The sequence below is a fragment of the Lolium rigidum genome, chromosome 2 (genome assembly GCF_022539505.1).
Source record: "Lolium rigidum isolate FL_2022 chromosome 2, APGP_CSIRO_Lrig_0.1, whole genome shotgun sequence".
Classification (NCBI taxonomy): Eukaryota; Viridiplantae; Streptophyta; class Magnoliopsida; order Poales; family Poaceae; genus Lolium; species Lolium rigidum.
The window spans coordinates 135190808-135212266 of record NC_061509.1 but is presented as its reverse complement, the minus strand read 5'-3'; the positions used below and the strand labels follow the sequence as shown (position 1 = coordinate 135212266).

The 21459-nt window shown below is 40.7% G+C and overlaps 1 protein-coding gene across 1 annotated transcript; it reads right to left on the bottom strand.

Moving 5' to 3' along the window:
- Window positions 1-356: 356 nt before the first annotated feature.
- On the bottom strand, window positions 357-12272 carry LOC124692384. The gene is made up of 17 exons (XM_047225740.1): window positions 9559-12272; window positions 9242-9359; window positions 8392-8531; window positions 8208-8287; window positions 7269-7400; window positions 7071-7187; window positions 6292-6384; window positions 5957-6034; window positions 5708-5764; window positions 4587-5334; window positions 4447-4502; window positions 3267-3340; window positions 3101-3183; window positions 2940-3019; window positions 2612-2691; window positions 2019-2064; window positions 357-1551 (listed from the first exon to the last, which is right to left on the bottom strand). The coding sequence occupies exons 1-17, from the start codon at window positions 11861-11863 to the stop codon at window positions 619-621; spliced, it is 5220 nt and encodes a 1739-aa protein (XP_047081696.1). The 5' UTR covers window positions 11864-12272; the 3' UTR covers window positions 357-618.
- Window positions 12273-21459: the final 9187 nt, after the last annotated feature.

The following is a 21459-nucleotide window of genomic DNA, read 5'->3' as shown; positions in this document are numbered from 1 at the left end:
AACCAATGGATAAAGAGTTTTAAACAATTGTTAGATGGGTCACATCTCTGCTTTGAACCGATGTCACACAAAGCAGCAAAACATCATCGATTCAACCTTTTTCTTAAACCGCATACACATAGTGCAAAGGAATTGAATATAAACTCAGCATATAGCTGACAAGGAATCTTGTCGGCATGGCCGCAAGACCTGGGGCGCAAGACAGAAACAGAAAGCATAAGCCAGCCAGAATATATCAAGGTTCCGGATAAAAATCACAGCACATGTCACTTTGCAGCAAAATAATAATAATAATAACTGCAGCATACTGAAAAACAAAATGGGAACTAACGAACGCTACATAGAAGTGGAGAAGATTGACAATGAAAAATTAGCCATTTAGGACTGTAAGATATGAATCAAATCAATTGTTCCTATAAGATTACACATTGGAGAATCTAAGGAGCAAATAAATTAGTAATAAAACTGCAATGGTAATGACCTATTTGTAGCATATCTTCAAGTAATAAAATGAACTTCTCCTGTTAAATAGAATAAAAAGCTAACACAGTTTCTGTTACACTTGTGAACAATAGTTACCATGCATAGAACTAACTGAGGTTCAAAGCCAGGACTGGGTCATTCTCTGCCGGTAAACCCTGAACCATGATGCTCCTGATGCCTTGGTGGCTCACATCTTTCTAATCTATGATGATTGCTGTGGGATTTCCTTCCTTCCTGAACATACGGAGATCTAGTTCTTTCCCCATTCCGCCAGTTCCTATGTATTCTTCCGCCTCTGTCCGCACCTCTTCCTCGATATCCTGAACTGTTGTGTTTCATTGCAGGTGCTCCATCATGATGAGGCATATGCATTGACAAAGTGGAAGGAGAAGGACTCCCTCGAGTATTAAAAGGCACACCAGGTGCGACCTTCCATTTCAGGCCACACTGGGTTCCTTCAACTTCTGGAGTTCCAAAGTGCTGAACAAGAGCGACTGTAATTTCAGACGAAGTACTCGAGTTAGGCAGATACCTCTCCTGGCAAAATCCTGGAGCACCCCCCAAGTCTAAAGGAGCTTGTGCAGGCTGATGTTCCTGTTGAGGCTCAAACCCTGGAGGCGCATCATCATCTGCACCAAACCCTGGAGGCACATCATCTTCTGCACCAAATCCTGGAGGCACATCCTCATCTGCACCAAACCCTGGAGGCACATCCTCATCTGCACCAAACCCTGGAGGCACATCCACATCTGCACCAAACCCTGGAGGCACATCATCATCTGCACCAAACCCTGGAGGCGCATCATCAACTGCAACAGGAACATCATTATGGTTGCTGTTTGTTACCCGATTCCCCTGCGACCCATTTCCAATCAAACTAGTCTGAAGATCCAATTCTCTATGTCCAGAATAAACTTTCACAGTTTTTTTATAGTGGCTTTCTGGTTGATAATCCCAACGGCTCTTGCGCTTTCTTCTAGCAGAATATGAATGTGTAGAACAGTTTGCAGGTCCATCCATATAAGGAAGGATCCATTTATCACAGAATTTTCGAGCAATAGGATGAACCTGTTAAATTAACATAAATTAACATAAAAATTGATCAGGCCAACTTAGACATTGGGGAAACTGGATGAAGCCATAGCTATTCATGAACTACAAATGCAGAGTGACAAATTACTAATTTCATATTAGAAAACCTAAACTGAATGTGAACATGGCTGAACAGGAGAAAATAATAAATAATGAGAACTGGCAAATAGCCACTTTTAGCCAGCAGCAAAGATTTAAGGCAGTTTTTTTTGTTGAGAAAATGCAAAACTTGCGCTTCATCATATATAAAATATAGAGAATTTAAGTCCGAGACTGGTAAACCTTGGACCTTTTTTAACATACAAATGCATATCCAAAGTAGAAGTTATATTGAAAATGTAGAGAATTTAAGACCGAGACTAGTAAACCTTAGACCTTTTTGAACATACAAATGCATATCCAAAGCAGAAGTTGAAAAGCAGGCATGGTCACTAGTACATTACATGTTTGTCACTATGCCGGGTCAACTTCAACATCGAGTCCCTGAAGCTGTAACAATAGAAGGTTCAGAAGAAAGGAATTAAATTTTGTGTAAATAAAGCTTCAAAAGGAACAATAAAAAAGGTATTAGGCAACTGAGATTTTCTCTTGGCACATTATCCACCAGCTAAGGCTTAGTAAAAGACTAATATGTCAAGGGGATCACAGTACCAAAAACCTGTGATAACTACATATAGCTGCAAATCAAGAAACCACTTACATCAACCTATAAAAGCTTTAGTTGCATATGGTTCATGCAAGGCAGGGTTAGGACATAGGTCTAATAGGATGCGGAACATAAGCAATTACAAGTCTATAAAACAAGATGTTTTAGGAAACCGGAAAGTTCAACTATCTAACATACGAAAGAAAATAACTCAATTACTGTCTTTTGGTGAAACCGTATGTAGTCTAAATTATAAAGTCGTTACAGAAAGCAAAATAGAAAAACATATAACACAAGCCTAAAAATAGATAACGGTCCAACCAGATACAGAATTCTTTAATTAGTATTTAACGAACTAGAACAAGAAGGTACAAATTTGAACAATCTAACCTTTCCATTCCAGCAAGTCGAGGACCCTCATTAATTTTTTCAGCTGTCAGGATTCCCCTCAAAGCTAGAAATTCCAATACCTGAAGGAAGATGCCACTGTTCATAAGGACCAGGTAATAATAAAGCTCTATTTCTACAATTCTGTGACAAAAATGTGATTCCCAAAAGAAATGCACAGGAAAAAGAAAAAGAAAAGTTCATGGGACATCACAAGAGTCACGACTTCATATGAACATGTCAACTGGAAACCATACAAAGGTGATTATCTTTGAAACCATACAGCAGGGAAGTAATTCTATAAATTGATAAAATCAAACCAGTGCCAAACCTTCAGAAGCTTCCTAATTATAGGTCTTCGAAGGAAATGGTCTCTATTCTGCTTCAATATATTATGAAGCATTTGCAATCCTACAACAGAGGAGAAAAACACCAGTTCGTAACTAGAAGATTAGCTTTTATAGAGGAAGTTGCAGAAAGGCAGAAATATACCATTCATGTTGATGATATCCAAGAGGACAGCTCCTGATTTTGTTTGTAGAAGCGCATCAAGAATTAATGCAAGATCCCTTATACTGAAAAAGATTTAAAACAAGTAGCACATTTAGACCAAATAAATTATTTGCTAGGCACGTCAACTAGCAACTGTAAACCAAACCTTTTAGATGTCCCCCCAGCTTCACCATCCGCTGCAGTCCTAAGTAGAAGCCTCAAATATTCATTTGTTGAATCCTGTTTAGAAAAACAAATTGTTCAGATCACTAGTTAGAAAACATGTAAGCAAAGGGTATAATAGAAACAAATATTTACACTATTAAAGGTAGATTCATGGAATGTGAACACATGCAAATGTCATAGCCTTCCAAGTTCAAGCTATGCCTTAGAACATGTAAGCGAAGGGTATAATAGAAACAAATATTTAAACTATTAAAGGTAGATTAGTGGAATGTGAACACATGCAAATGGTATAGCCTTCCAAGTTCAAGCTATGCCTTGTCATCCACATGATCACAGGCAATGAAGAAGCCTTAACCTAAGAAGATTCATATTGTTTATTCACTATGTCCTTCAGCTTTTGTACTGAAGCAATGTTAGTACCACTAGTCTAATTTGTCTATTATACACTTCGTTCTTCCGCATTTGTTCTCCGGAAATGTTAGGCCATCGAGTTATCTAATCTCCTACACCTTCCCAATTTTCATCGAACAATAGCATATCTGAGTATTCTCTATGTTTAATTGTGTTTCCCCGGCCTAAGGAAAGATTTCCTGTCACATACAGGGTGCTGCATGTATATACATTAAGATAGAAGAAAAAAATTGTCCAGGGAAACTCTGTTTGAATATATCTGTCCATGCAAGAAAACCATGTATGTTGGTATCACTTTCCCTCATACCCTTTTTTGTGTTCCCAACCATCTCCTGTTAAAAGAGCCTTGTTCCATGCAAAAGGGGCATTTGGTCTACTGCACATCTGCACCTATGAGGCTACTTAAAATGCTGAACAAAATTTGCTACACAGTAAAGCGCTGTGGCACAGCAAGATGCATGGAGCATTTGATGATTTGATCTGCATGAAGCACCAGCTAAGATAGTCTATTCATGTACTACCTCCATCCATAAACGGATGTCAGAAGTTTGTCTAAATTCGGATGTATCTAGACACTTTAGTGTATAGATACATCCAATTTTAGATAAATCTCCGACATCCTTTTATAGACAGAGGGAGTCATAAAGTTGGTAGAGTAAATGTGCTGCGGGCTACCATGTAGATCAATATATTCCCTTTCTTTAATTAGGGATTTCGAACTTAGTTGATTATTAGATAAAGGTACATACTTTTCGCCTGCTGATACCTCCATCTCGATCCAGCAGGCTGTTCAGTCTCACTTCAACTGTGGATAACGGTGAGATATCAGACATCATAGAAACTGTCATGTTAAGCGGCAAGAAAGTTAAATTTGGCAGCAATGTTTTACCTCCCAGAGTATGCTCACTATCAATAGGACATGGTAGTTTTACATTTCTATGATGTTTTAGACTGTTTTCCTTCTTAGCATGGAAACCAGGTACTAAGCTGCCTCCCATATCAGAGCTAGATGTTGATCTATTCATCACATTTGGAGCCATCAGTCCATCAATCGGGCTGGGAGTCTTCTCCAAAAACTCTAATGGCTGAGTGACGTATACTGGAAACTGTAAAGAACTCTCTATGTTTCGGGACACATGCACAGGAGTACGGGTGACTTCTTCGGTATCCTGTGGGCTCCATGCTTCCATAGAATTTTCTGGCTCACTAGTGTCAGATAAGATAGGCGAAGTTTGTTGGTGAGGTTCGGAATCTGGGGTTGCAGGTGGGCAGTTGTTTGAGTCTTCTTGTTGGATGGATGTTTCATGTTCAACAATGTTTGGATCTGCGACATGAGAATACGCATTTCCTAGCATTTCCTCAGCATCCTTTGAGTCTTCTCGTTGGATGGATGTTTCATGTTCAACAATGCTTGGATCTGCGACATGAGAATACGCATTTCCTAGCAATTCCTCAGCATCCTTGTAAGTGACCAGGGGTTGAAAATGCTCTGCTTCGGCATCATCTTGGGAAATGATACCAGACTCTGATATGTCTCCACCAATGTAACCCCGGCATTTGGCAGTGCCGCAAAAACATTTTTGAGGCGCAGCACCAGATACACGGACATAGTTGTAATCAAACGTCAATTCTTCACCCTGTGAGAAAATAAATATACATGACATGCGGCACATAGATATAGGCGAATACAGGAAAAAAATTCTGATAATGCGATAGGAGGACCTTTCATTTGTACAACTTATAAGTTATAAAATAAACAAAGTAAATCACCATTTTCTTAAGAGTAAACCAAGTTTATAACATCTAAGAACATGCTAAGCAAGGTTATTGAGTCGCGGATCAAAAGTTAGTCGCCAAGCCTGCGACTCCGTGTATAGTCGATGAAAGTCGCTGTATAATCGCCAGAAGTCGCTGTATAGTCACAAGTCGCCATGATTTTGAGAAAACGACTCGGCGACTATACAGCAACTCAAAAACCATGACGCTAAGTTTCTTGATGATAGTATTTACCTTCTTGATGTTCCTCGTAGCAAAAATTCCAATGCAAACTTCTCCGTTGACCATCCACTATTTTCAAGGAAACAACATGAAAAGTAAAATTAGGCTGTCAATAGAATATTATTTTTAGTACCATCAGTATTTTTATTTTGTGTGAGTAAAATATACTAAGTAATATCGAAGAATATCAGGATATTTTAACTGGCAGGGCAAGAAACAGGGGCAACAATGCAAACATGAAAAAAAAAACTGAAGTTTCACCTTCTCTGTACGACAATTAGGACTGCAGCTATGATTGATGAACCGGCCCAAGTTCCCCTTAGTGCAGGCATCTATTACCTGGAAAGATTCAAAGAAAAATTTATTTGTATACTGGAATCATGATGAATGACTTGAGATAAGTGGGTGGAACATAGGGTTGTGTACTTATGAGTGCACTATCATCTATTAAAGGCAGAGAGAAGGATATAAAGAGGGATCTAAAACAAGAGAAAATAGTGAAAGGCTGGAAATGCGGGGTTAACATGTAATACAATAGAAAAGAGGGTTGATGGGCAAACCATAATGACATGAAATAAAATAAAATAAAGGCATACCTCGCCTCCATTTAGTGCCATGAAGTAGAAATGCTTCTGGCCCTTAGAAGCATAATCTCTTTGGCGGTGTTCATAAGCCGTTATATCAAGCACCTGAAAGAACGACGTCAACACCAAATTTCTCTTTGAGGTAGCATTTATACTTTGTAAAAAAAACATGGCCGCAATTTTTTGATTTGAAACGGAACAAAAATATAGGAGGATTTGTATCTCAGCGAGTTGTATATTTGGCTTAAAACTGTGGACTGTGTAATTAACTAGTTATCTATATTTTGGGGAAACATCAAAATGTTGTGACAAGTACTACCTCGGGTCGAATTTAATCGATGCGCACTCGCGGTCAGCTCTCGCTTCGTATGTACTACCTCCCGCGTCGATTAAATCCGACCGGAGGGAGTACAACTGTAAATTGATGATGTTCATATAAGCACATATACATGGACGGATTTGTATGATGGTACCATGAAAGGATTTGGTTATTCTGAATCATGTTTCCTTTCATCCTTTTAAGAGTTCACTAGAATCAAATGTGGGAGAAAATGAACAAAGTATTTTTTATTGCTGCTTAATTCAGAAGTCCATAAAGCTAAACATAAGGGAGTCCACAAAACAGCGAATTAGAACACATATAAAAAAATGCTTTTGTGGGATCAGCGCAACCATGGTATCAGGAATATAGCAACACCACACATGCATGCACCCAACCTGTCTCATAGGACGATCACCACCAAGAGAAGAAAGAAGGGAAAATAGAGGACATAGGCAGTCTGAACTGATACCTCTCCAACATATTCAATAAGGAACCGTCCTTCTGATACTTCTTCTTGCAACTCCAATCCATAGCCTTTCTTGCCTGAATGGAACCAGCTAATTTTTGCATAGCTGCGCCTTTGAAACTGTTCCCCGTATTTTGTAAGATCAAAATCAATGTAGTAGAGAAGACATGCATTAAGTACAGAAAAAGGCATAAAAATTACCTGCTGATTAGAACATTGCTCCCCGCATGGACATGTACGTTTTTCGCATTCAATATTAAGCATCCTGTTCAAACAGCCATCTCTGCAGCCCATTCTGCCATCTTGAGGAGACTTGCAGTTGCATACCATGCTCTGATATTATTGAATGGAAAAGATTGTAAGATGAAACCGAAAAAGGCTATTCTTTTCAAATGTTAACTGGTCACCAAGCCCGTGAATCAAGAAAAAAAACATCAATATAATTGTGCAATGGTTCAAACAGCATAATCCACAATGAATTAGAAGAATTCCAACACGATAGAAAATGTATTACTGAGTAGAGGGTGGAACAGATTAAACAATTGTGAATATATAGTAAAACAAAAGGGGAAAGGGATTCAGAGCGATTAGGGTAAAAATATTCTTTTCTATACACTATTCATTTGTCTTACAAGTAGAGGTGAGAAATGTTAATATTTTTAGAAATTCTTGTAACCACACTTGTGTGTACTTAATAAGTTATGTAACATAGCGATCTGCTCCTCCCTGATTTAGAGTGACTATGGTACAGATGTTATCATTTTATGCACTTTGACGGCAACTTTCCCATGCCATCGGACAAGTGGAAGTGAGAAGTGGTAAGCTGATACTCACTCTGTGCCATATTAGTTGTCGCTGATTTGGATCTATCTAGACACATTTTATGTATAGAAACATCCGAATATGTGACAACTAATATGGAACGGAGGGAGTAATATGTGGAAATGGAGGCAGATTGAATAAGTTGTCAGGCTCTGAGTCCAATACAAATAACTATGAGAATCTATACGGGTTTACAACAAATAAAAAACTGTAAAAAGAAAGTAGACGAGTTTTACATAAAAGAACACTGTAACAAGGAAAATAGATGATAATTATCAATACAGAAAGAAGTTAGTGAATCAGCAGTTCAGCGCATACCTCATCGATGGATTGATTCCTGCGGTTACGATGTAGAAATGAGTTTGTCCTAACATGTGTCCAGGATGGTGCTCTAGAAGCTACACAACAGAAAAGATGCAGAAGAGCATTATAAAAAGCAGATATTATAGAAATATGACTTGAAAGAGTAACAAAGAAAATGAACAAGACAGAGATTTAGAACCTTTTGAGTTAGATCTATCATTGTCAGCTTCATCAGCAGAAGCATCTGAAAGATCTAGCTCAGCATTAATCTCAGCGTTTGTCTTCTCTTGTGGTATCGAACAACCAGCAAATGTCTTGTCTTGGTTGTCCTTGCAAGTCCTTCACAGTTACAAGGATGGATCAGAAGCATGAAGCATTTAATAAACGAACACAAATTAAAACTAGATGCGATTACGTAACAATAATATATCACAACTGAACGGCATACACAAGATCCAAAAAGATAAATGGACGACCTAAATGCAGATTTGAACAGCGTGGCGGAACCACATGCTAGGTTGTGGGGTTACCCCGTTATATTTGAGAAGCTTAAAACACCCTTAAACAGATTATCAGAGGAACAGACCAAACATGGATATGTGTAGGATACTAGAACCTAAGCCACAGAGAAAAAAGTTGTAGCTCCACAACTGTTCGCACAGGGAACAATTAAGGAGCATTTCTTCCTCGCATCTACTGCCAAGATACGAAGAGTTAAAGCACTATACAGAATATAGGTTCTATAGAATTACATGAAGATAGTATCGACATGTCAGCTTTACACGGCATATAAGAAGGAATGCAGTGTGATGACAGTATTGTCACTCTTCTATTTTAGCAAAATTGTGCATTCCATTCAATTAGCTGATTCAGGATTAGCAGCCAGACAACAAAAACTATCCAAACAAAAAGGAAGAACTTAAGAAAAACAAATTTCTAGCAGAGTGGAACAACACAGTACCAGACTCCAGTACAGGGATTCTCAATTAGATTACCAGACTGGTGCAACCGCGAAAACTGGTCAAAAGGTAACAGGAGGAAAACTATACCATCTGCTATTTGTTGTCCCAATGGTATCTGCCAAGTCAGCTGGTATGCAGCGCCACTTTTGGCAATCATCACAGCATACCCATGCAGCACGTGGTCGTTGTGATACGGATGCCCCGTCTGTTATGCAAGCAGAACTTTTAGGTATTCCAGTAGATATAACGGCGGAGTTCTTGAACGAAAAATCATTAGCTGGACTACTATTACCTATATATAAATTTAGAATATCAACCTATTGAAATTGCTTGATACATGATAGTTAAAAAGGATTAATTAATTAAATGATAAGATACAAATAAGAGGAGACAATGAGACATACTCTGTTCATTCGTATGAGATGCTGCCAGGTCAGTAACCAATGGAGGAGGTGAAGTAGACAATCCAGAATCAAACAAAACGTCACCTGCTATTTTTTGATTCATGCCTTTTCCATCCACATATGGATCCCACATCGTATCCTTCTTCCCTCCAGAATCATCAGTTTTCTTCCGTCTCTGTGATTTCACAGTGTCAAGTGCACAGACAATTACAGGACGACCCTGCACACTCTCATGTTCACGCATACTGATACACTGTGTGACAGAAGTTGCGAGCTCAAAACAAGAACCAGACTTTGGAGGAACTGATGGAACAAGTGAATATGAATCATCAGAGAAGGCCCCAAGTTTTGAAGGACTTTTGGTGGATCCTCTATTTTTTATGTTCTTTCCCTTCATTCCGTCTTTCTTCTGTTGTTCCTGCTTTCCCACTTTTTTACTTTTCCTGACAGCATTGGACTTCTCTAAGACTTGCACTTTCCCCTTACCAATAAAACCTGATATGGCGTGAGACGGATTAGTCTCTTCATTTCTTGTGTTCTCATCCCCCCTCACAGTTTGGGCCCACTGCTCCAAATCTGTTGATGATGAAGCAAGGTTCTTTCCAGAGTCAGAAGTGTTGTTTTCACATGTAGCAGAAGCTACCTCCAAAACAGAGTCAGGTGAAAATCCAACACTGGCAATATTTAGAGAAGGTTCAGATGTTGATTTAGCAAAGTCTCCACAGATGTATGCAGGGCATGTTTCTTGAGTAGCACTCTCCAAGCACCTGTCTAACTGCTGCAAGTCAGTCTTTATAGACATATATTGTTCAGTTTTGTGAGCATCGCCAGAACCATTGACCAAAGCACGAAGATCCAATCTTGGAAAGTTTCCTATGTAACCTTCTGAGGAGGCATAAGTACCAGTTGTAACTGAAAAGGTAGGTTGCCCATTCAATTCATCGGATGCAAATCCCATAGCAGAAAAGGGAGGGGACTTATTTTTTGCACATGTTGAACTTCGACTGTTCCGAACACTAGGTTGCTCTTTCTTCCCAGATCTTTTATGTGACCTTCCGTTTTCAAGGGTGACCAGATGAGAATTAGAGGTAGAAGGTTCACCGTTCAGGCCAAAACCACATGTTAGCTTTTGAAGACTGCCCCAGGCAGTAGATTTCAGTGGTCTGTTGATGCCACTTCTCAGCTTTGTGATTTTTTTGGGGAACTTATTGATGGTGCTTTCAACTAGTGAGCAAGAACTCTCGATCTTGTTAGATTTGCGTGAACTATTGCTTCCTTTGCATATTTGATCATGTTTCTCAAGAGTAGGATTCCTTGATGAGGCAGATCTTCTTGGATTCCTACGTCTGGAGACACTTAATGACTCTGAATTTTGATTTTCCAATTCTTCATCGTTACCATTTTCAGCAAAGACAGTAGAGCAAGGTTTGTGAGCGACAAAATTACATGCATTGAGCTCTAGTGCCAAATGATCTGGACAACCCAATTCGATACCAGAAAAACCTTGATGGCCCAAGCCCCTATTATTTGCATAACACCCTTCCATCGTGGAAAATTTATTCTCACCTGAGAGCATACCTCCTCCCAGTGAGCCAGAAGGCAGTTTCTCCATGCCTGTTTTGTGTTGAGATATTTCACCATCCTTGCCATCTAAATAAACAGCAAGGTTCCTCCCAAAAGTTGTAGGAACTGAATCTTGATGCGCAGGACTAGATACATTGGCTTCAATTTTTGGCAGCAAAGCATCCATTTCCAGTTCACGCTTAACATCTTTCTTCAAAAGCATGGCTTCCATGTGATGTGGCAGCTGCTGGATATCAAACTTTACCGAATTTGAAAAACCAACAGCATAACAATGTGATTCCCTACAGCGCATTTCACCAGCCCGATCTGTGTTGCCATTTAATGAAACACTGACGCGCCCAGAAACGGAAGGGACTGAATCTTCATGTAACCCGCCAGAGACCTCGGGTTCAATTTTTGGCATGGAATCACCTTGTCGCAGCTCATGACTGTCATCTGTCATAAATACGGCGCCATCAACCCCACGTGGCCATCGCTCGGCGCCGTGCTTAACCGAATCGGACAATCCCTCAGAAACCGTCTTTAGACCGGCTTCGGTTGTCATTACCTCTGCCATGCCACCCCAATCAGCCTCCGTTACCCGCCAAACCGTCCCACTCATGTTGGCTCCTACCTGTCTGTCTGTCCTCTGTGCCACGCACGCATAGTACATCCCTGGAAGAACATGTTTCGCTGCAGGGAGCGTTTCGCGCCATACTCGACAGTCCGTTGTTGGCAACATGGCAAGTGTTCAAATCGTCAGACTCAGCTAGCAAACCCTCATCATCCATTCTCATAGGCCTCTCATCAGTTCTAGAGCCCTCCTCGTCACCAATCTCAACCTTGACTTGGAAGGGCACGGAAACAGCCTCATCATAGACGCTCATCACAGGCCTCTCATCCGTTGTAGAGCCCTTCTCCTCACCAATCTGAACCTTGACTTGGAAGGGCACGGAGATAGGATCAACAGACGACTGTTCCAATTTGACAGCAAGGTCGGGTTTCTCCTCGTCTTCCTCCGTGGGTGGGTTGTTGTAAGCAGTCAATTCGTCGCACATCTGAGGCGCGGGGGCCATATCCGCAGCACCATCCTCTGCCTTGAGCGGCCGCGCGGGGGCCATGGACAGAGCAGCATCCTCTGCCTTGAGCGGCGGCGCGGCGGTGGCGACGTGATCCGCCGAGCCGCGGGCGTCCGCCTCCATCGCAGCAGGCAGGCGGTCAGCAGGGAGCCGCGCGGATCGAGACCATCCAATGCACCGCCCCCACTTCGGAGTATTTGGCCGATCACGCCTCGTCGTCGCCCGCGAAGGAAACCTAAATTGTGGAGGCGCCGGAAGGCGAAACAGCAAGGCGAAACCTGATCAGAACTCCGTGGACCGACGGCAACAACCCTACCAGTATCCCGGTAGGAAAACGAAAGGAGCAGAGAAGGAACAAACCTGTTCGACGGGCGCGGGGCCGGTGAATGCCTCCGGGCTGGCGGGGCACGGGACGAAGGCGGCGGTGGCGGGCTCCGTGGACTGTCCGCGGATGTGGGGAGGCGGGAGGCGGCCGAGCCGGCGGCGAGTCGTCGGTCGTCGCCGAGTCGGGCTGTTGACGGCGGAGGCGGATAGGGGAAGAAGAGGAGAAGGAGTATAATATCAGCAAAGGGGGGAAAAGGTAAAAAAAGGGTGTGGAAGAGGTGCGGGTTGTTTGGAGTTTTTTTTTTTTGACGGTTGGAGGTTGGCAGGGGAAGAGGGGAGAAGAAAGAGTTTTGGAGTATGTTGGGCGTCCGTAGGACGTAGGTAGGTATCTCCTCTGGATCTGCTGCTGGTGACAAGGGTTTGACCTGACACGGGCACTCTTTTATAGGAGCAGAATTTTATCCGTGGAGTAGAAAAAACAGAAAAAGAAAAATTATGCAATTAACCTTTTTCTTTTCAGTTTCGAGTTACTGTTATGGAAAGAAAAACAAGTGCCGTTGCGGGTAGAGCTGCGCGTGGCGTATGCTTTTGGGGATTGAATCGGTTCCGCAATCGTACACATGGAAAGCCAGAACTTTTAGATCTAGGGATAAGTAAGTTGGAAGGGAATTATTGCCATGAATTACAGCCTTCCATTAGAAGCGCAATCCAAGTTTTGTGTCCAAGGAGTATGGAGGAAGAAAGCAGCTGTTTGAGCTCCAGTAAATTAAGTACATTAGCAGTAATTTTGGCAGTTTTTTTAGCTAGACTAGACGGGTGAAGAGCACGAGCGAGAGGCGCCGCGCACACGTCACGACGGCAAAAAGATAGATTCTCCTGACGCGTGGGGACCGCGCTCGCGTTTCAGCTGCACAAGAAAAAGGCTTTGCTATGCGGATGCGGTGCGGGCGTAGGCCATGGCGATGCCCCACAGGACCCTCGCGGGCCTATACGCGCGCGTTGAGGGCGTCGGCACCCGCACCGGAAGCCCGCGGTGCGCCGTCGCTGTCACGGTGTCGCTGCTTCGGTTCTGGATCTGCTGCTGCGTCACCCGCGTGTGAACTCTTTACCAACAACCTCGCCGTTGACCGACCTGCACTACCCTTAGCTGACCGACGCGTCAGTCAAATTTTCTGTGCAGAAAGCATCTTGTGATGTGACATCAAGAAGAAGAAAGGTTGCCGTATGTTCCGATTTCCGAACGGTAGGAAATGGTCAGGGGACTCCTGCTGCGTAGTTGACTCACGGCACGGAAGCAATAATTTACATATATACTGCCAGATAAGAAGAGCACAGGTGTCAGTTTAAAAAAACACAGGTGCGGGCGATTGGCTAAACACTCTTCGGGTTTTATAAATTTTGTACTAGTTGTAAGATTTTAACAGGATTTCAATCATCCTTAAGACCTCTTTGATTTGTACATAGGAAAACAGAAAAATGCATGATAGCAACGAATGTCCATTCTTTTATTTATAATTTGGTTGATTTGATCACAAGAACAAAAAAAAAGAGGATTCCTACGATGAGGTTTAAGTGGATGCTAGAATCCGACAAATCAAACAACAATCGAAAGAAAAAATTCCTAAAGATTTATATCCTACGAAATTCTTATGAGAATACTTCAAATCAAAGAGGCATTTAGGATTGTTTTTTACCTCCTATAGGTTGCCTTTGGATCAAAAGAATGGTGCTACCTAAATTACTAGGGACTCGATTTTTTTATGCCTAAATTTCGCTGAAGCTCGAACATCCGCTCCAACTTATTTTTAGACTCAAGTGCATAGAATTGATGTGATGACCCACAAGTATAGGGGATCGCAACAGTCTTCGAGGGAACTGAAACTCAATTTATTGATTCGACACAAGGGGAGCCAAAGAATATTTGTAAGCATTAACAGCGAAGTTGTCAATTCAGCTGCACCTGGAAACAGACTTGCTCGCAATAGTTTATCAGTAGCAACAGTTTTATAGCGATAGCGACGAGTGAAATATAAGCAGCAGTGTAATAAAGACAGTAGTAGTGATTATAGTAAACAGCAGGATTAAAATATTGTAGGCATAGGGAAGGATGAACGGGCGATGCATGGATAAGATAACTCATGTAATAATCAAGACAAGGCATTTGCAGATAATAATAAAACAGTATCCAAGTACTAAATAACCATAGGCATGTGTTCCGTATATAGTCGTATGTGCTCGCAATGAGAAACTTGCACAACATCTATTGTCCTACCAGCCGGTGGCAGCCGGGCCTCTAGGGAAACTATCGGTAATTAAGGTACTCCTTTTAATAGAGCACCGGAGCAAAGCATTAACACTCCGTGAACACATGTGATCCTCATATCACAGCCTTCCCCTCCGGTTGTCCCAATTTCTGTCACTTTGGGGCCTCGGGTTCCGGACAGCAATATGTGTATACAACTTGCAGATAAGATCATAAAACAATGAATATCATAATGAATCAATAACATGTTCAGATCTGAAATCATGGCACTCGGGCCCTAGTGACAAGCATTAAGCATAACAAGTTCCAACAATATCATAAAAGTACCAACAACGGATACTAGGCACCATGCCCTAACAATCTTATGGCTATTACATGAACAATCTCATCCAATCCCTACCATCCCCTTCAGCCTACAGCGGGGATTTACTCACACATGGATGGGGGAAGCATGGGTGGTCGATGGAGAGGCGTCGGTGGCGATGATGGTGATGATCTCCTCCAATTCCCCGTCCCGGCAGGGTGCCAGAACGGAGTTTCTGATCCCGAAAGTAGAGTTTTCGATGGCGGCGGAGTTCTGGATGTCTTCTGGCAAATTGGTCGAACCCCTGTGCGTTTTTAGGTCAAGGGCTTTAAGTAGTCCAGAGGGGAGCGTCGGGGGCTGGCCGAGGCGGCGTCACCATATGGCGGCGCGGCCCAGGGGCCCACCGCGCCGCCATGTGGTGTGCGCACCTCGTGGCCCCTCTCCGTCTCGTCTTCTGGCTCCGTAAGTCTTCTGTGAAAATAGGCCCATTGCAATTATTTCCGGGGATTTTCCTGAAAATTGATTTTCTGCACAAAAATAAGACACCAGGGCAATTCTGCTGAAAACAGCGTTAGTCCGTGTTAGTTGTATCCAAAATACACAAATTGGAGGCAAAACAATAGCAAAAGTGTTCGGGAAAGTGGATACGTTTTGGACGTATCAACTCCCCCCAAGCTTAGCTAATTGCTTGTCCTCAAGCAATTTAGTTAACAACTAAGTGCGATAAAAGAACTTTTACGAACACATTTGCTCATATGATGTAAATATTCTCATTATATGGACGAGTACTTAGGCAATTCATAATAAGATAAATGCAAATAAAGTCATCTAATAGTTATGTCAATCATGAAAAAGATACCAACAAACTAATAATAAGCATCATGAATCATATCTATCAGCAGGATTGCAATGTTCATAAAAAGATATGATAAAGTGGTATCTCGCTTGCGCCGTATTTGTACAGCAAAACATAAATGCCCAGGCACCTCTGAATTTCATGGAAAGACTAGAAGTAAAGATTATCAAAGATAAAAGCATCAAAGTTATACCACAGTTAACCATATTCTGGGACAAACATATTACACTAAGAATGACAATTATGCTCTCAAGAAGGTGCTCAAAGAAAGGATGGTGACTCAACATAAAAGTAAAAGATTGACCCTTCAAAGAGGGAAGCAGGGATTAACATGTGCTAGAGCTTTTCATTTTTAAAACAGAAGTAAAATTGTTTTGAGAGGTGTTTGTTGTTGTCAACGAATGGTAGTGGGCACTCTAACTACCTCGTCAACCAGACTTTCAAGAGCGGCTCCCATGAAGGACGTTATCTCTCCCAGCAAGGTAAATCATCCCTCTTCTCTTTTGTTTACACATGTATTTTAGTTTCATTATGGATGACACTCCTCCCAACCTTTGCTTACACAAGCCATGGCTAACCGAATCCTCGGGTGCCTTCCAACATTCACATACCATGGAGGAGTGTCTATTTGCAAATTAAGTTGCTTACTGATAAATTGGGGCAAAACATGTGAAGAGAATTATTAATGAAAGTTATTAATTGGGGCTGGGCACCCCGTTGTCAGCTCTTTTTGCAAAATTATTGGATAAGCGGATGTGCCACTAGTCCATTGGTGAAAGTCTGTCAGGAGTAAATGACAAGGTTGAAAGATAAAACACCACATACTTCGTCATGAGCTATAAAACATTGACACAAATTGAGAAGTACTTTGAAGGTTTTAAAGGTAGCACATGAAAATTTACTTGGAATGGTTTGAAATGCCATGCATAGGTATTTATGGTGGACACTTTGGAATAACTTGGTTTTCAGGGGTTTGGAAGCACGAGCAGCATTCCCGCTCAGTACAAGTGAAGGCTAGCAATAGACTGGGGAGCGACAATCAAGAGAGCAATTACCGTCATAATCATGCTTACGACAAAATAAAATTAACAGAGGCATAAAAGTGATACAAGAACTCTGTAGCAAAGTAAATCATCGAGGCTTAATTGACTTTTGTTTTTCAGTCATATGCATGCGTGAGCATGTGCCAAGTCGATTCAAATGAATTACTCAGAGGAGGATACCACAATATCATACCTATCTATGAATAAAACAATGCAAGCAAATATTTATGACATGCTACTCATTATTAATAATTGGAGCTAAACATGAGAGATCATGAACTACTAGACTTTCATTAAATGACATATACCTCACATGAACCAACTAAGCATGCTCACATGAATGAGTATATCTACAAAAATGAAAACAAATAGAGTTCATACCAGCCTCTCACCACAGTCGAGTTGTCGTAGATCGTCATTATTGCCTTTCACTTGTGTGGCTTGAATAATATGAAATGAAAACCAAGCTCCAACCACCGGAGACCGCTGAACTCCATAATAAACTTTACAAAACCGAAGAAGAACAACAAATATTTTTGGTGTTTTCGAATTGGAAACAAGAACGAAAGTAAAATCTTTTTGGACTTTCTCATAGCAAACCAACGAGAGTAAATAAACCAAAATAGGAACAAGAAGCCAAATAAACAAATGATAAAGAGAAACAACAGAAATATTTTTGGTCTTTTTGTGTTTTAGAAAAGAAACAAAGCAAAAACAAGAGAATGAAAACTAAAAGAGTCACAGAAACACAAGGTGGCAGAAATCCGCCAAACTTGACAGCAGTACAGTAATTATTTTTTTCGAAAATCTTCTGCTGTTCAACTCGAAAAGTGCTCAACTAATGAAAGTTAGATAATAACCTGGGGAACATGCACAAAACTTGGCTTCTCAAAATAACGTTCTGGCTATTTTTAGGAAATTTTTTAGTATCACTCCAGAATCTGTTTTTTTTTAGACAGCACTTCCCCAAATAACATCTTCCTCATATTAGAGGCAACCATCGGCACACAAATAAAATAAAAACGTAAAAGTAAAGGTTTCTACAGTAGTAACAACCTTCAAAAACAAAAATAAGAACCTACTGAAATAAAAATAACCGAAAGAGAAACAACCAAAAGAAGCGAAACAAGTATATACAAATGACCGGCAATTGTAATATGCAATGAATGAGTGATGCCAGCATACCTCCCCCCAAGCTTAGGCTTTTGGCCTAAGTGGAGATCAATCCCACGGTGCCCATGAGGTGGCACCTCCGTAATATGATGAAGGAGGATCATGTCCTTGGTACAAGCTGGAGGACGCAGCAGGATATGTGACAGTGTACCCGTCGGAGGGCTCGGCGTCATCGGAGTCGTGCTGCTGGTGAAAGCCAAGTATCCTCAGCTGCTCATCCACCTCCTCCTTGGAACGCGACCACGGTTTCCTGCGAACACTGAACAAATCGGCCTGCGGCAAAGGGATTTCCCTCTCATCCCCGTCAATAAACAACATTCTATAGACAATATTTTCTAAATTAGAGTTAGTTGTGACAAATTGGTGACCCTTCATAGCAGCAATATCAATCTTAATAGGAGCTAATTTCTCATCACTAGAATCAACAGAAAGACCTAGATATGCAACAATACGTGAAGCAACAATCCCTCCATAAATAGGTCCCTTACTAGCTAAGCGACGAGCAATAAGAGCACCAAGATGATAAGGTGTACTTCCAGTAAGTGCAGCAACCAGAAAAGCAAGATGATAACTAGAAATGTTGCTAGTGTTCTCCCTATCAAGAATGCTAGTAGCAAGATAGTAAGCGAAATATCTAATGGCAGGGAGTTGAATGTTCCTTATCTTGCCGCGCTGAATGGTGCGGTCATCATCGTTGGTAACTTCTCGATAGAGTTCCGTCAAAGCTTTGGGGCGGTTCTCGATCTTCTTCGCTGTACCTATAGGAGTAATATCCAATGCAGCACAAAAATCCTTCAACTTCATAGAATAGGCATGTCATAAATCTTAAATTTAACTAATGGTGTGAAAGGTGAGTTGCTGAATTTAAAGCTTTCAACAAAGATTTTAGTTAGCCTATAAAATTGATCACTCTCATCTTCCATATAGGTGGATAAGCCAACACTATTAATGAGAAACAAGAAGTCATCAAGTAGCCCTGCATTACGCAAAAAGTCAATGCATGGAAAGGATGAAGCATTAGGAATCTCGTTGTCCTCATCATCTTCAAAGCTAGGTGCAATGACATCCTCATCATAGGATCGCCTAACTCGAGTGGCTGCCCTTGAAGGCCTTGCCGCTCTTGTCGTATCCCTCTCGAACACTTCTCCAAAGGTGTGGTTATGCATTTTCCTTTTCTGAAATTTTTCAACAATCATTATAAAAGTTGATTTTGAGACATATAAATGAGGGAAACTACTATAGGAACTTGATAGAGTACTAAACATGCATCAAAACTAATTTTTACAACTTAGAACAAGCATGCAAACTCACTTAACATGTCACCTACAGCAGAAAAATACTCAAGATATACTCAACTAAACAAAATTCTATTTGGATAATCGGAGGAGTCACATACCGGAGAACAAATACCCCAAATCTCAGCAGCAAAGATGGGCTGAGCAAGGAGATCGAAAATCTCGAGCAAGAACAGCAAGAAACTCGGTTTGAACAATGGTGGTGTGTTTTCCCGTGAAAGAGAGTGGAGTGGTAGGTGGATGAATGAGTGGAGGGCCAGGTGGGGCCCTCCCCACAGGGCGGCGCGTCCCCCCATGCTGGTCGCGCCGGCACATCGGGTGCAGCCCTGGGGTGCCCCACTGGTCAGCCCCAGGCACTCCCAGGTTGCAAATTAAAAAATAGGACCAGTGGTATAATTTTTGTAAATTTTTGAAAACTTCGAAAAATGCACATTTCTGGGTGTTAAAATAACTGTTTCAGGGCAGAAAAAGATTTTCAAAATTTTAAACAACTAAAGTATCTTGCAAAACAAGTAGTACTATAGAAAGTAAAACAAGTGTGGAGAAAGAAAGAAATGTTGTTTAGCTCTTCCATGCATTTAAAATGTACTTGTTAACAAAAGTCTTGTCACCAATTAAATTTTACATGACATAAGAAGAAATAAACCTCAAATCAATCATGTTACCTTATATTGTATTGATATGGATCCAATCATAATATTTTGATATTCTTGTTTAGGCTCATATATAGGACAATCAATAACTCCCACTTTGATAGTTCTCAAATTAGAAACTGTTTTAACTCCATATACTTTATCAATGTTCTTGGGAAAATAAACAGTATGCTCCTTGTCATCAACATTGAAAGTAACTTTTCCTTTATTGCAATCAATAACAGCCCCTGCAGTGTTAAGAAAAGGTCTTCCAAGAATAATAGACATATTATCATCTTCAGGAATTTCCAACACAACAAAATCAGTCAATATTAAGCAATTATTAGCAAATTGAACATGAACATCCTCACATATACCAACAGGAACAACAGTAGATTTATCAGCCATTTGCAAAGATATATCAGTTGGTATCAACTTATCTAAATAAAGTCTCTTGTAAAGAGAAAAAGGCATAACACTAACTCCTGCTCCCAAATCACATAGAGCAGTTCTAACATAATTATTCTTGATGGAACAAGGGATAGTCGGTATACTTGGATCTCCCAACTTCTTTGGAACCTTACCATTGAAAGAGTAATTAGCAAGCATAGTGGAAATCTCCTCATTAGGAATTTTTCTTTTGTTAGAGACAATATCTTTCATATACTTTGAATAAGGAGGCAATTTAATAGCATCAGTCAAAGGAATTTGCAAGAACAAAGGTTTCATCCAATCACAAAATTTATTATAGTGTTCTTCCTCCTTTGATTTTAGTTTCTTAACAGGAAAAGGCATTTGCTTTTGAACCCAAGGTTCTCTTTCATTACCATGTTTCTTAGCAATGGAATCTTCTTTAGTATACTTTTTATTTTTAGCATGCTTTTCAGGTTCATCTTCAACCTCTTCTTTATCAGAAACATCATTCTTATCATTATCTTTATCATGTTCATTACCACTTTCAGTTTCAACATCAGAAATAGAAATACTATTAGGATCATTAACAGGTTCAGAAGATTCTACAACAGTTTTATGTTTCTTCTTCTTTTTCTTAGAAGGAGCACTAGTTTCTTTAGTTCGTTGAGAATCTTGTTCAACTCTTTTGGGATGCCCCTCAGGATATAGAGGGTCCTGAGTAGAAACACCACCTCTAGTTGTTACTTCATAAGCATGCTTTTCTTTAGAAGTATTTTTTAACAAGTCATTTTGCACTTTAGTGAGTTGATCAATTTGAGTTTGAACCATATGAAAATGTTTAACAAGCATCTTAACATCATTGGAGGTTCTCTCCACAATATCATGCAATTTACTAATAGCTTGAGAATTTTCCATTAAATGATTCTCTACTCTCATATTTAAATTATCTTGCTTA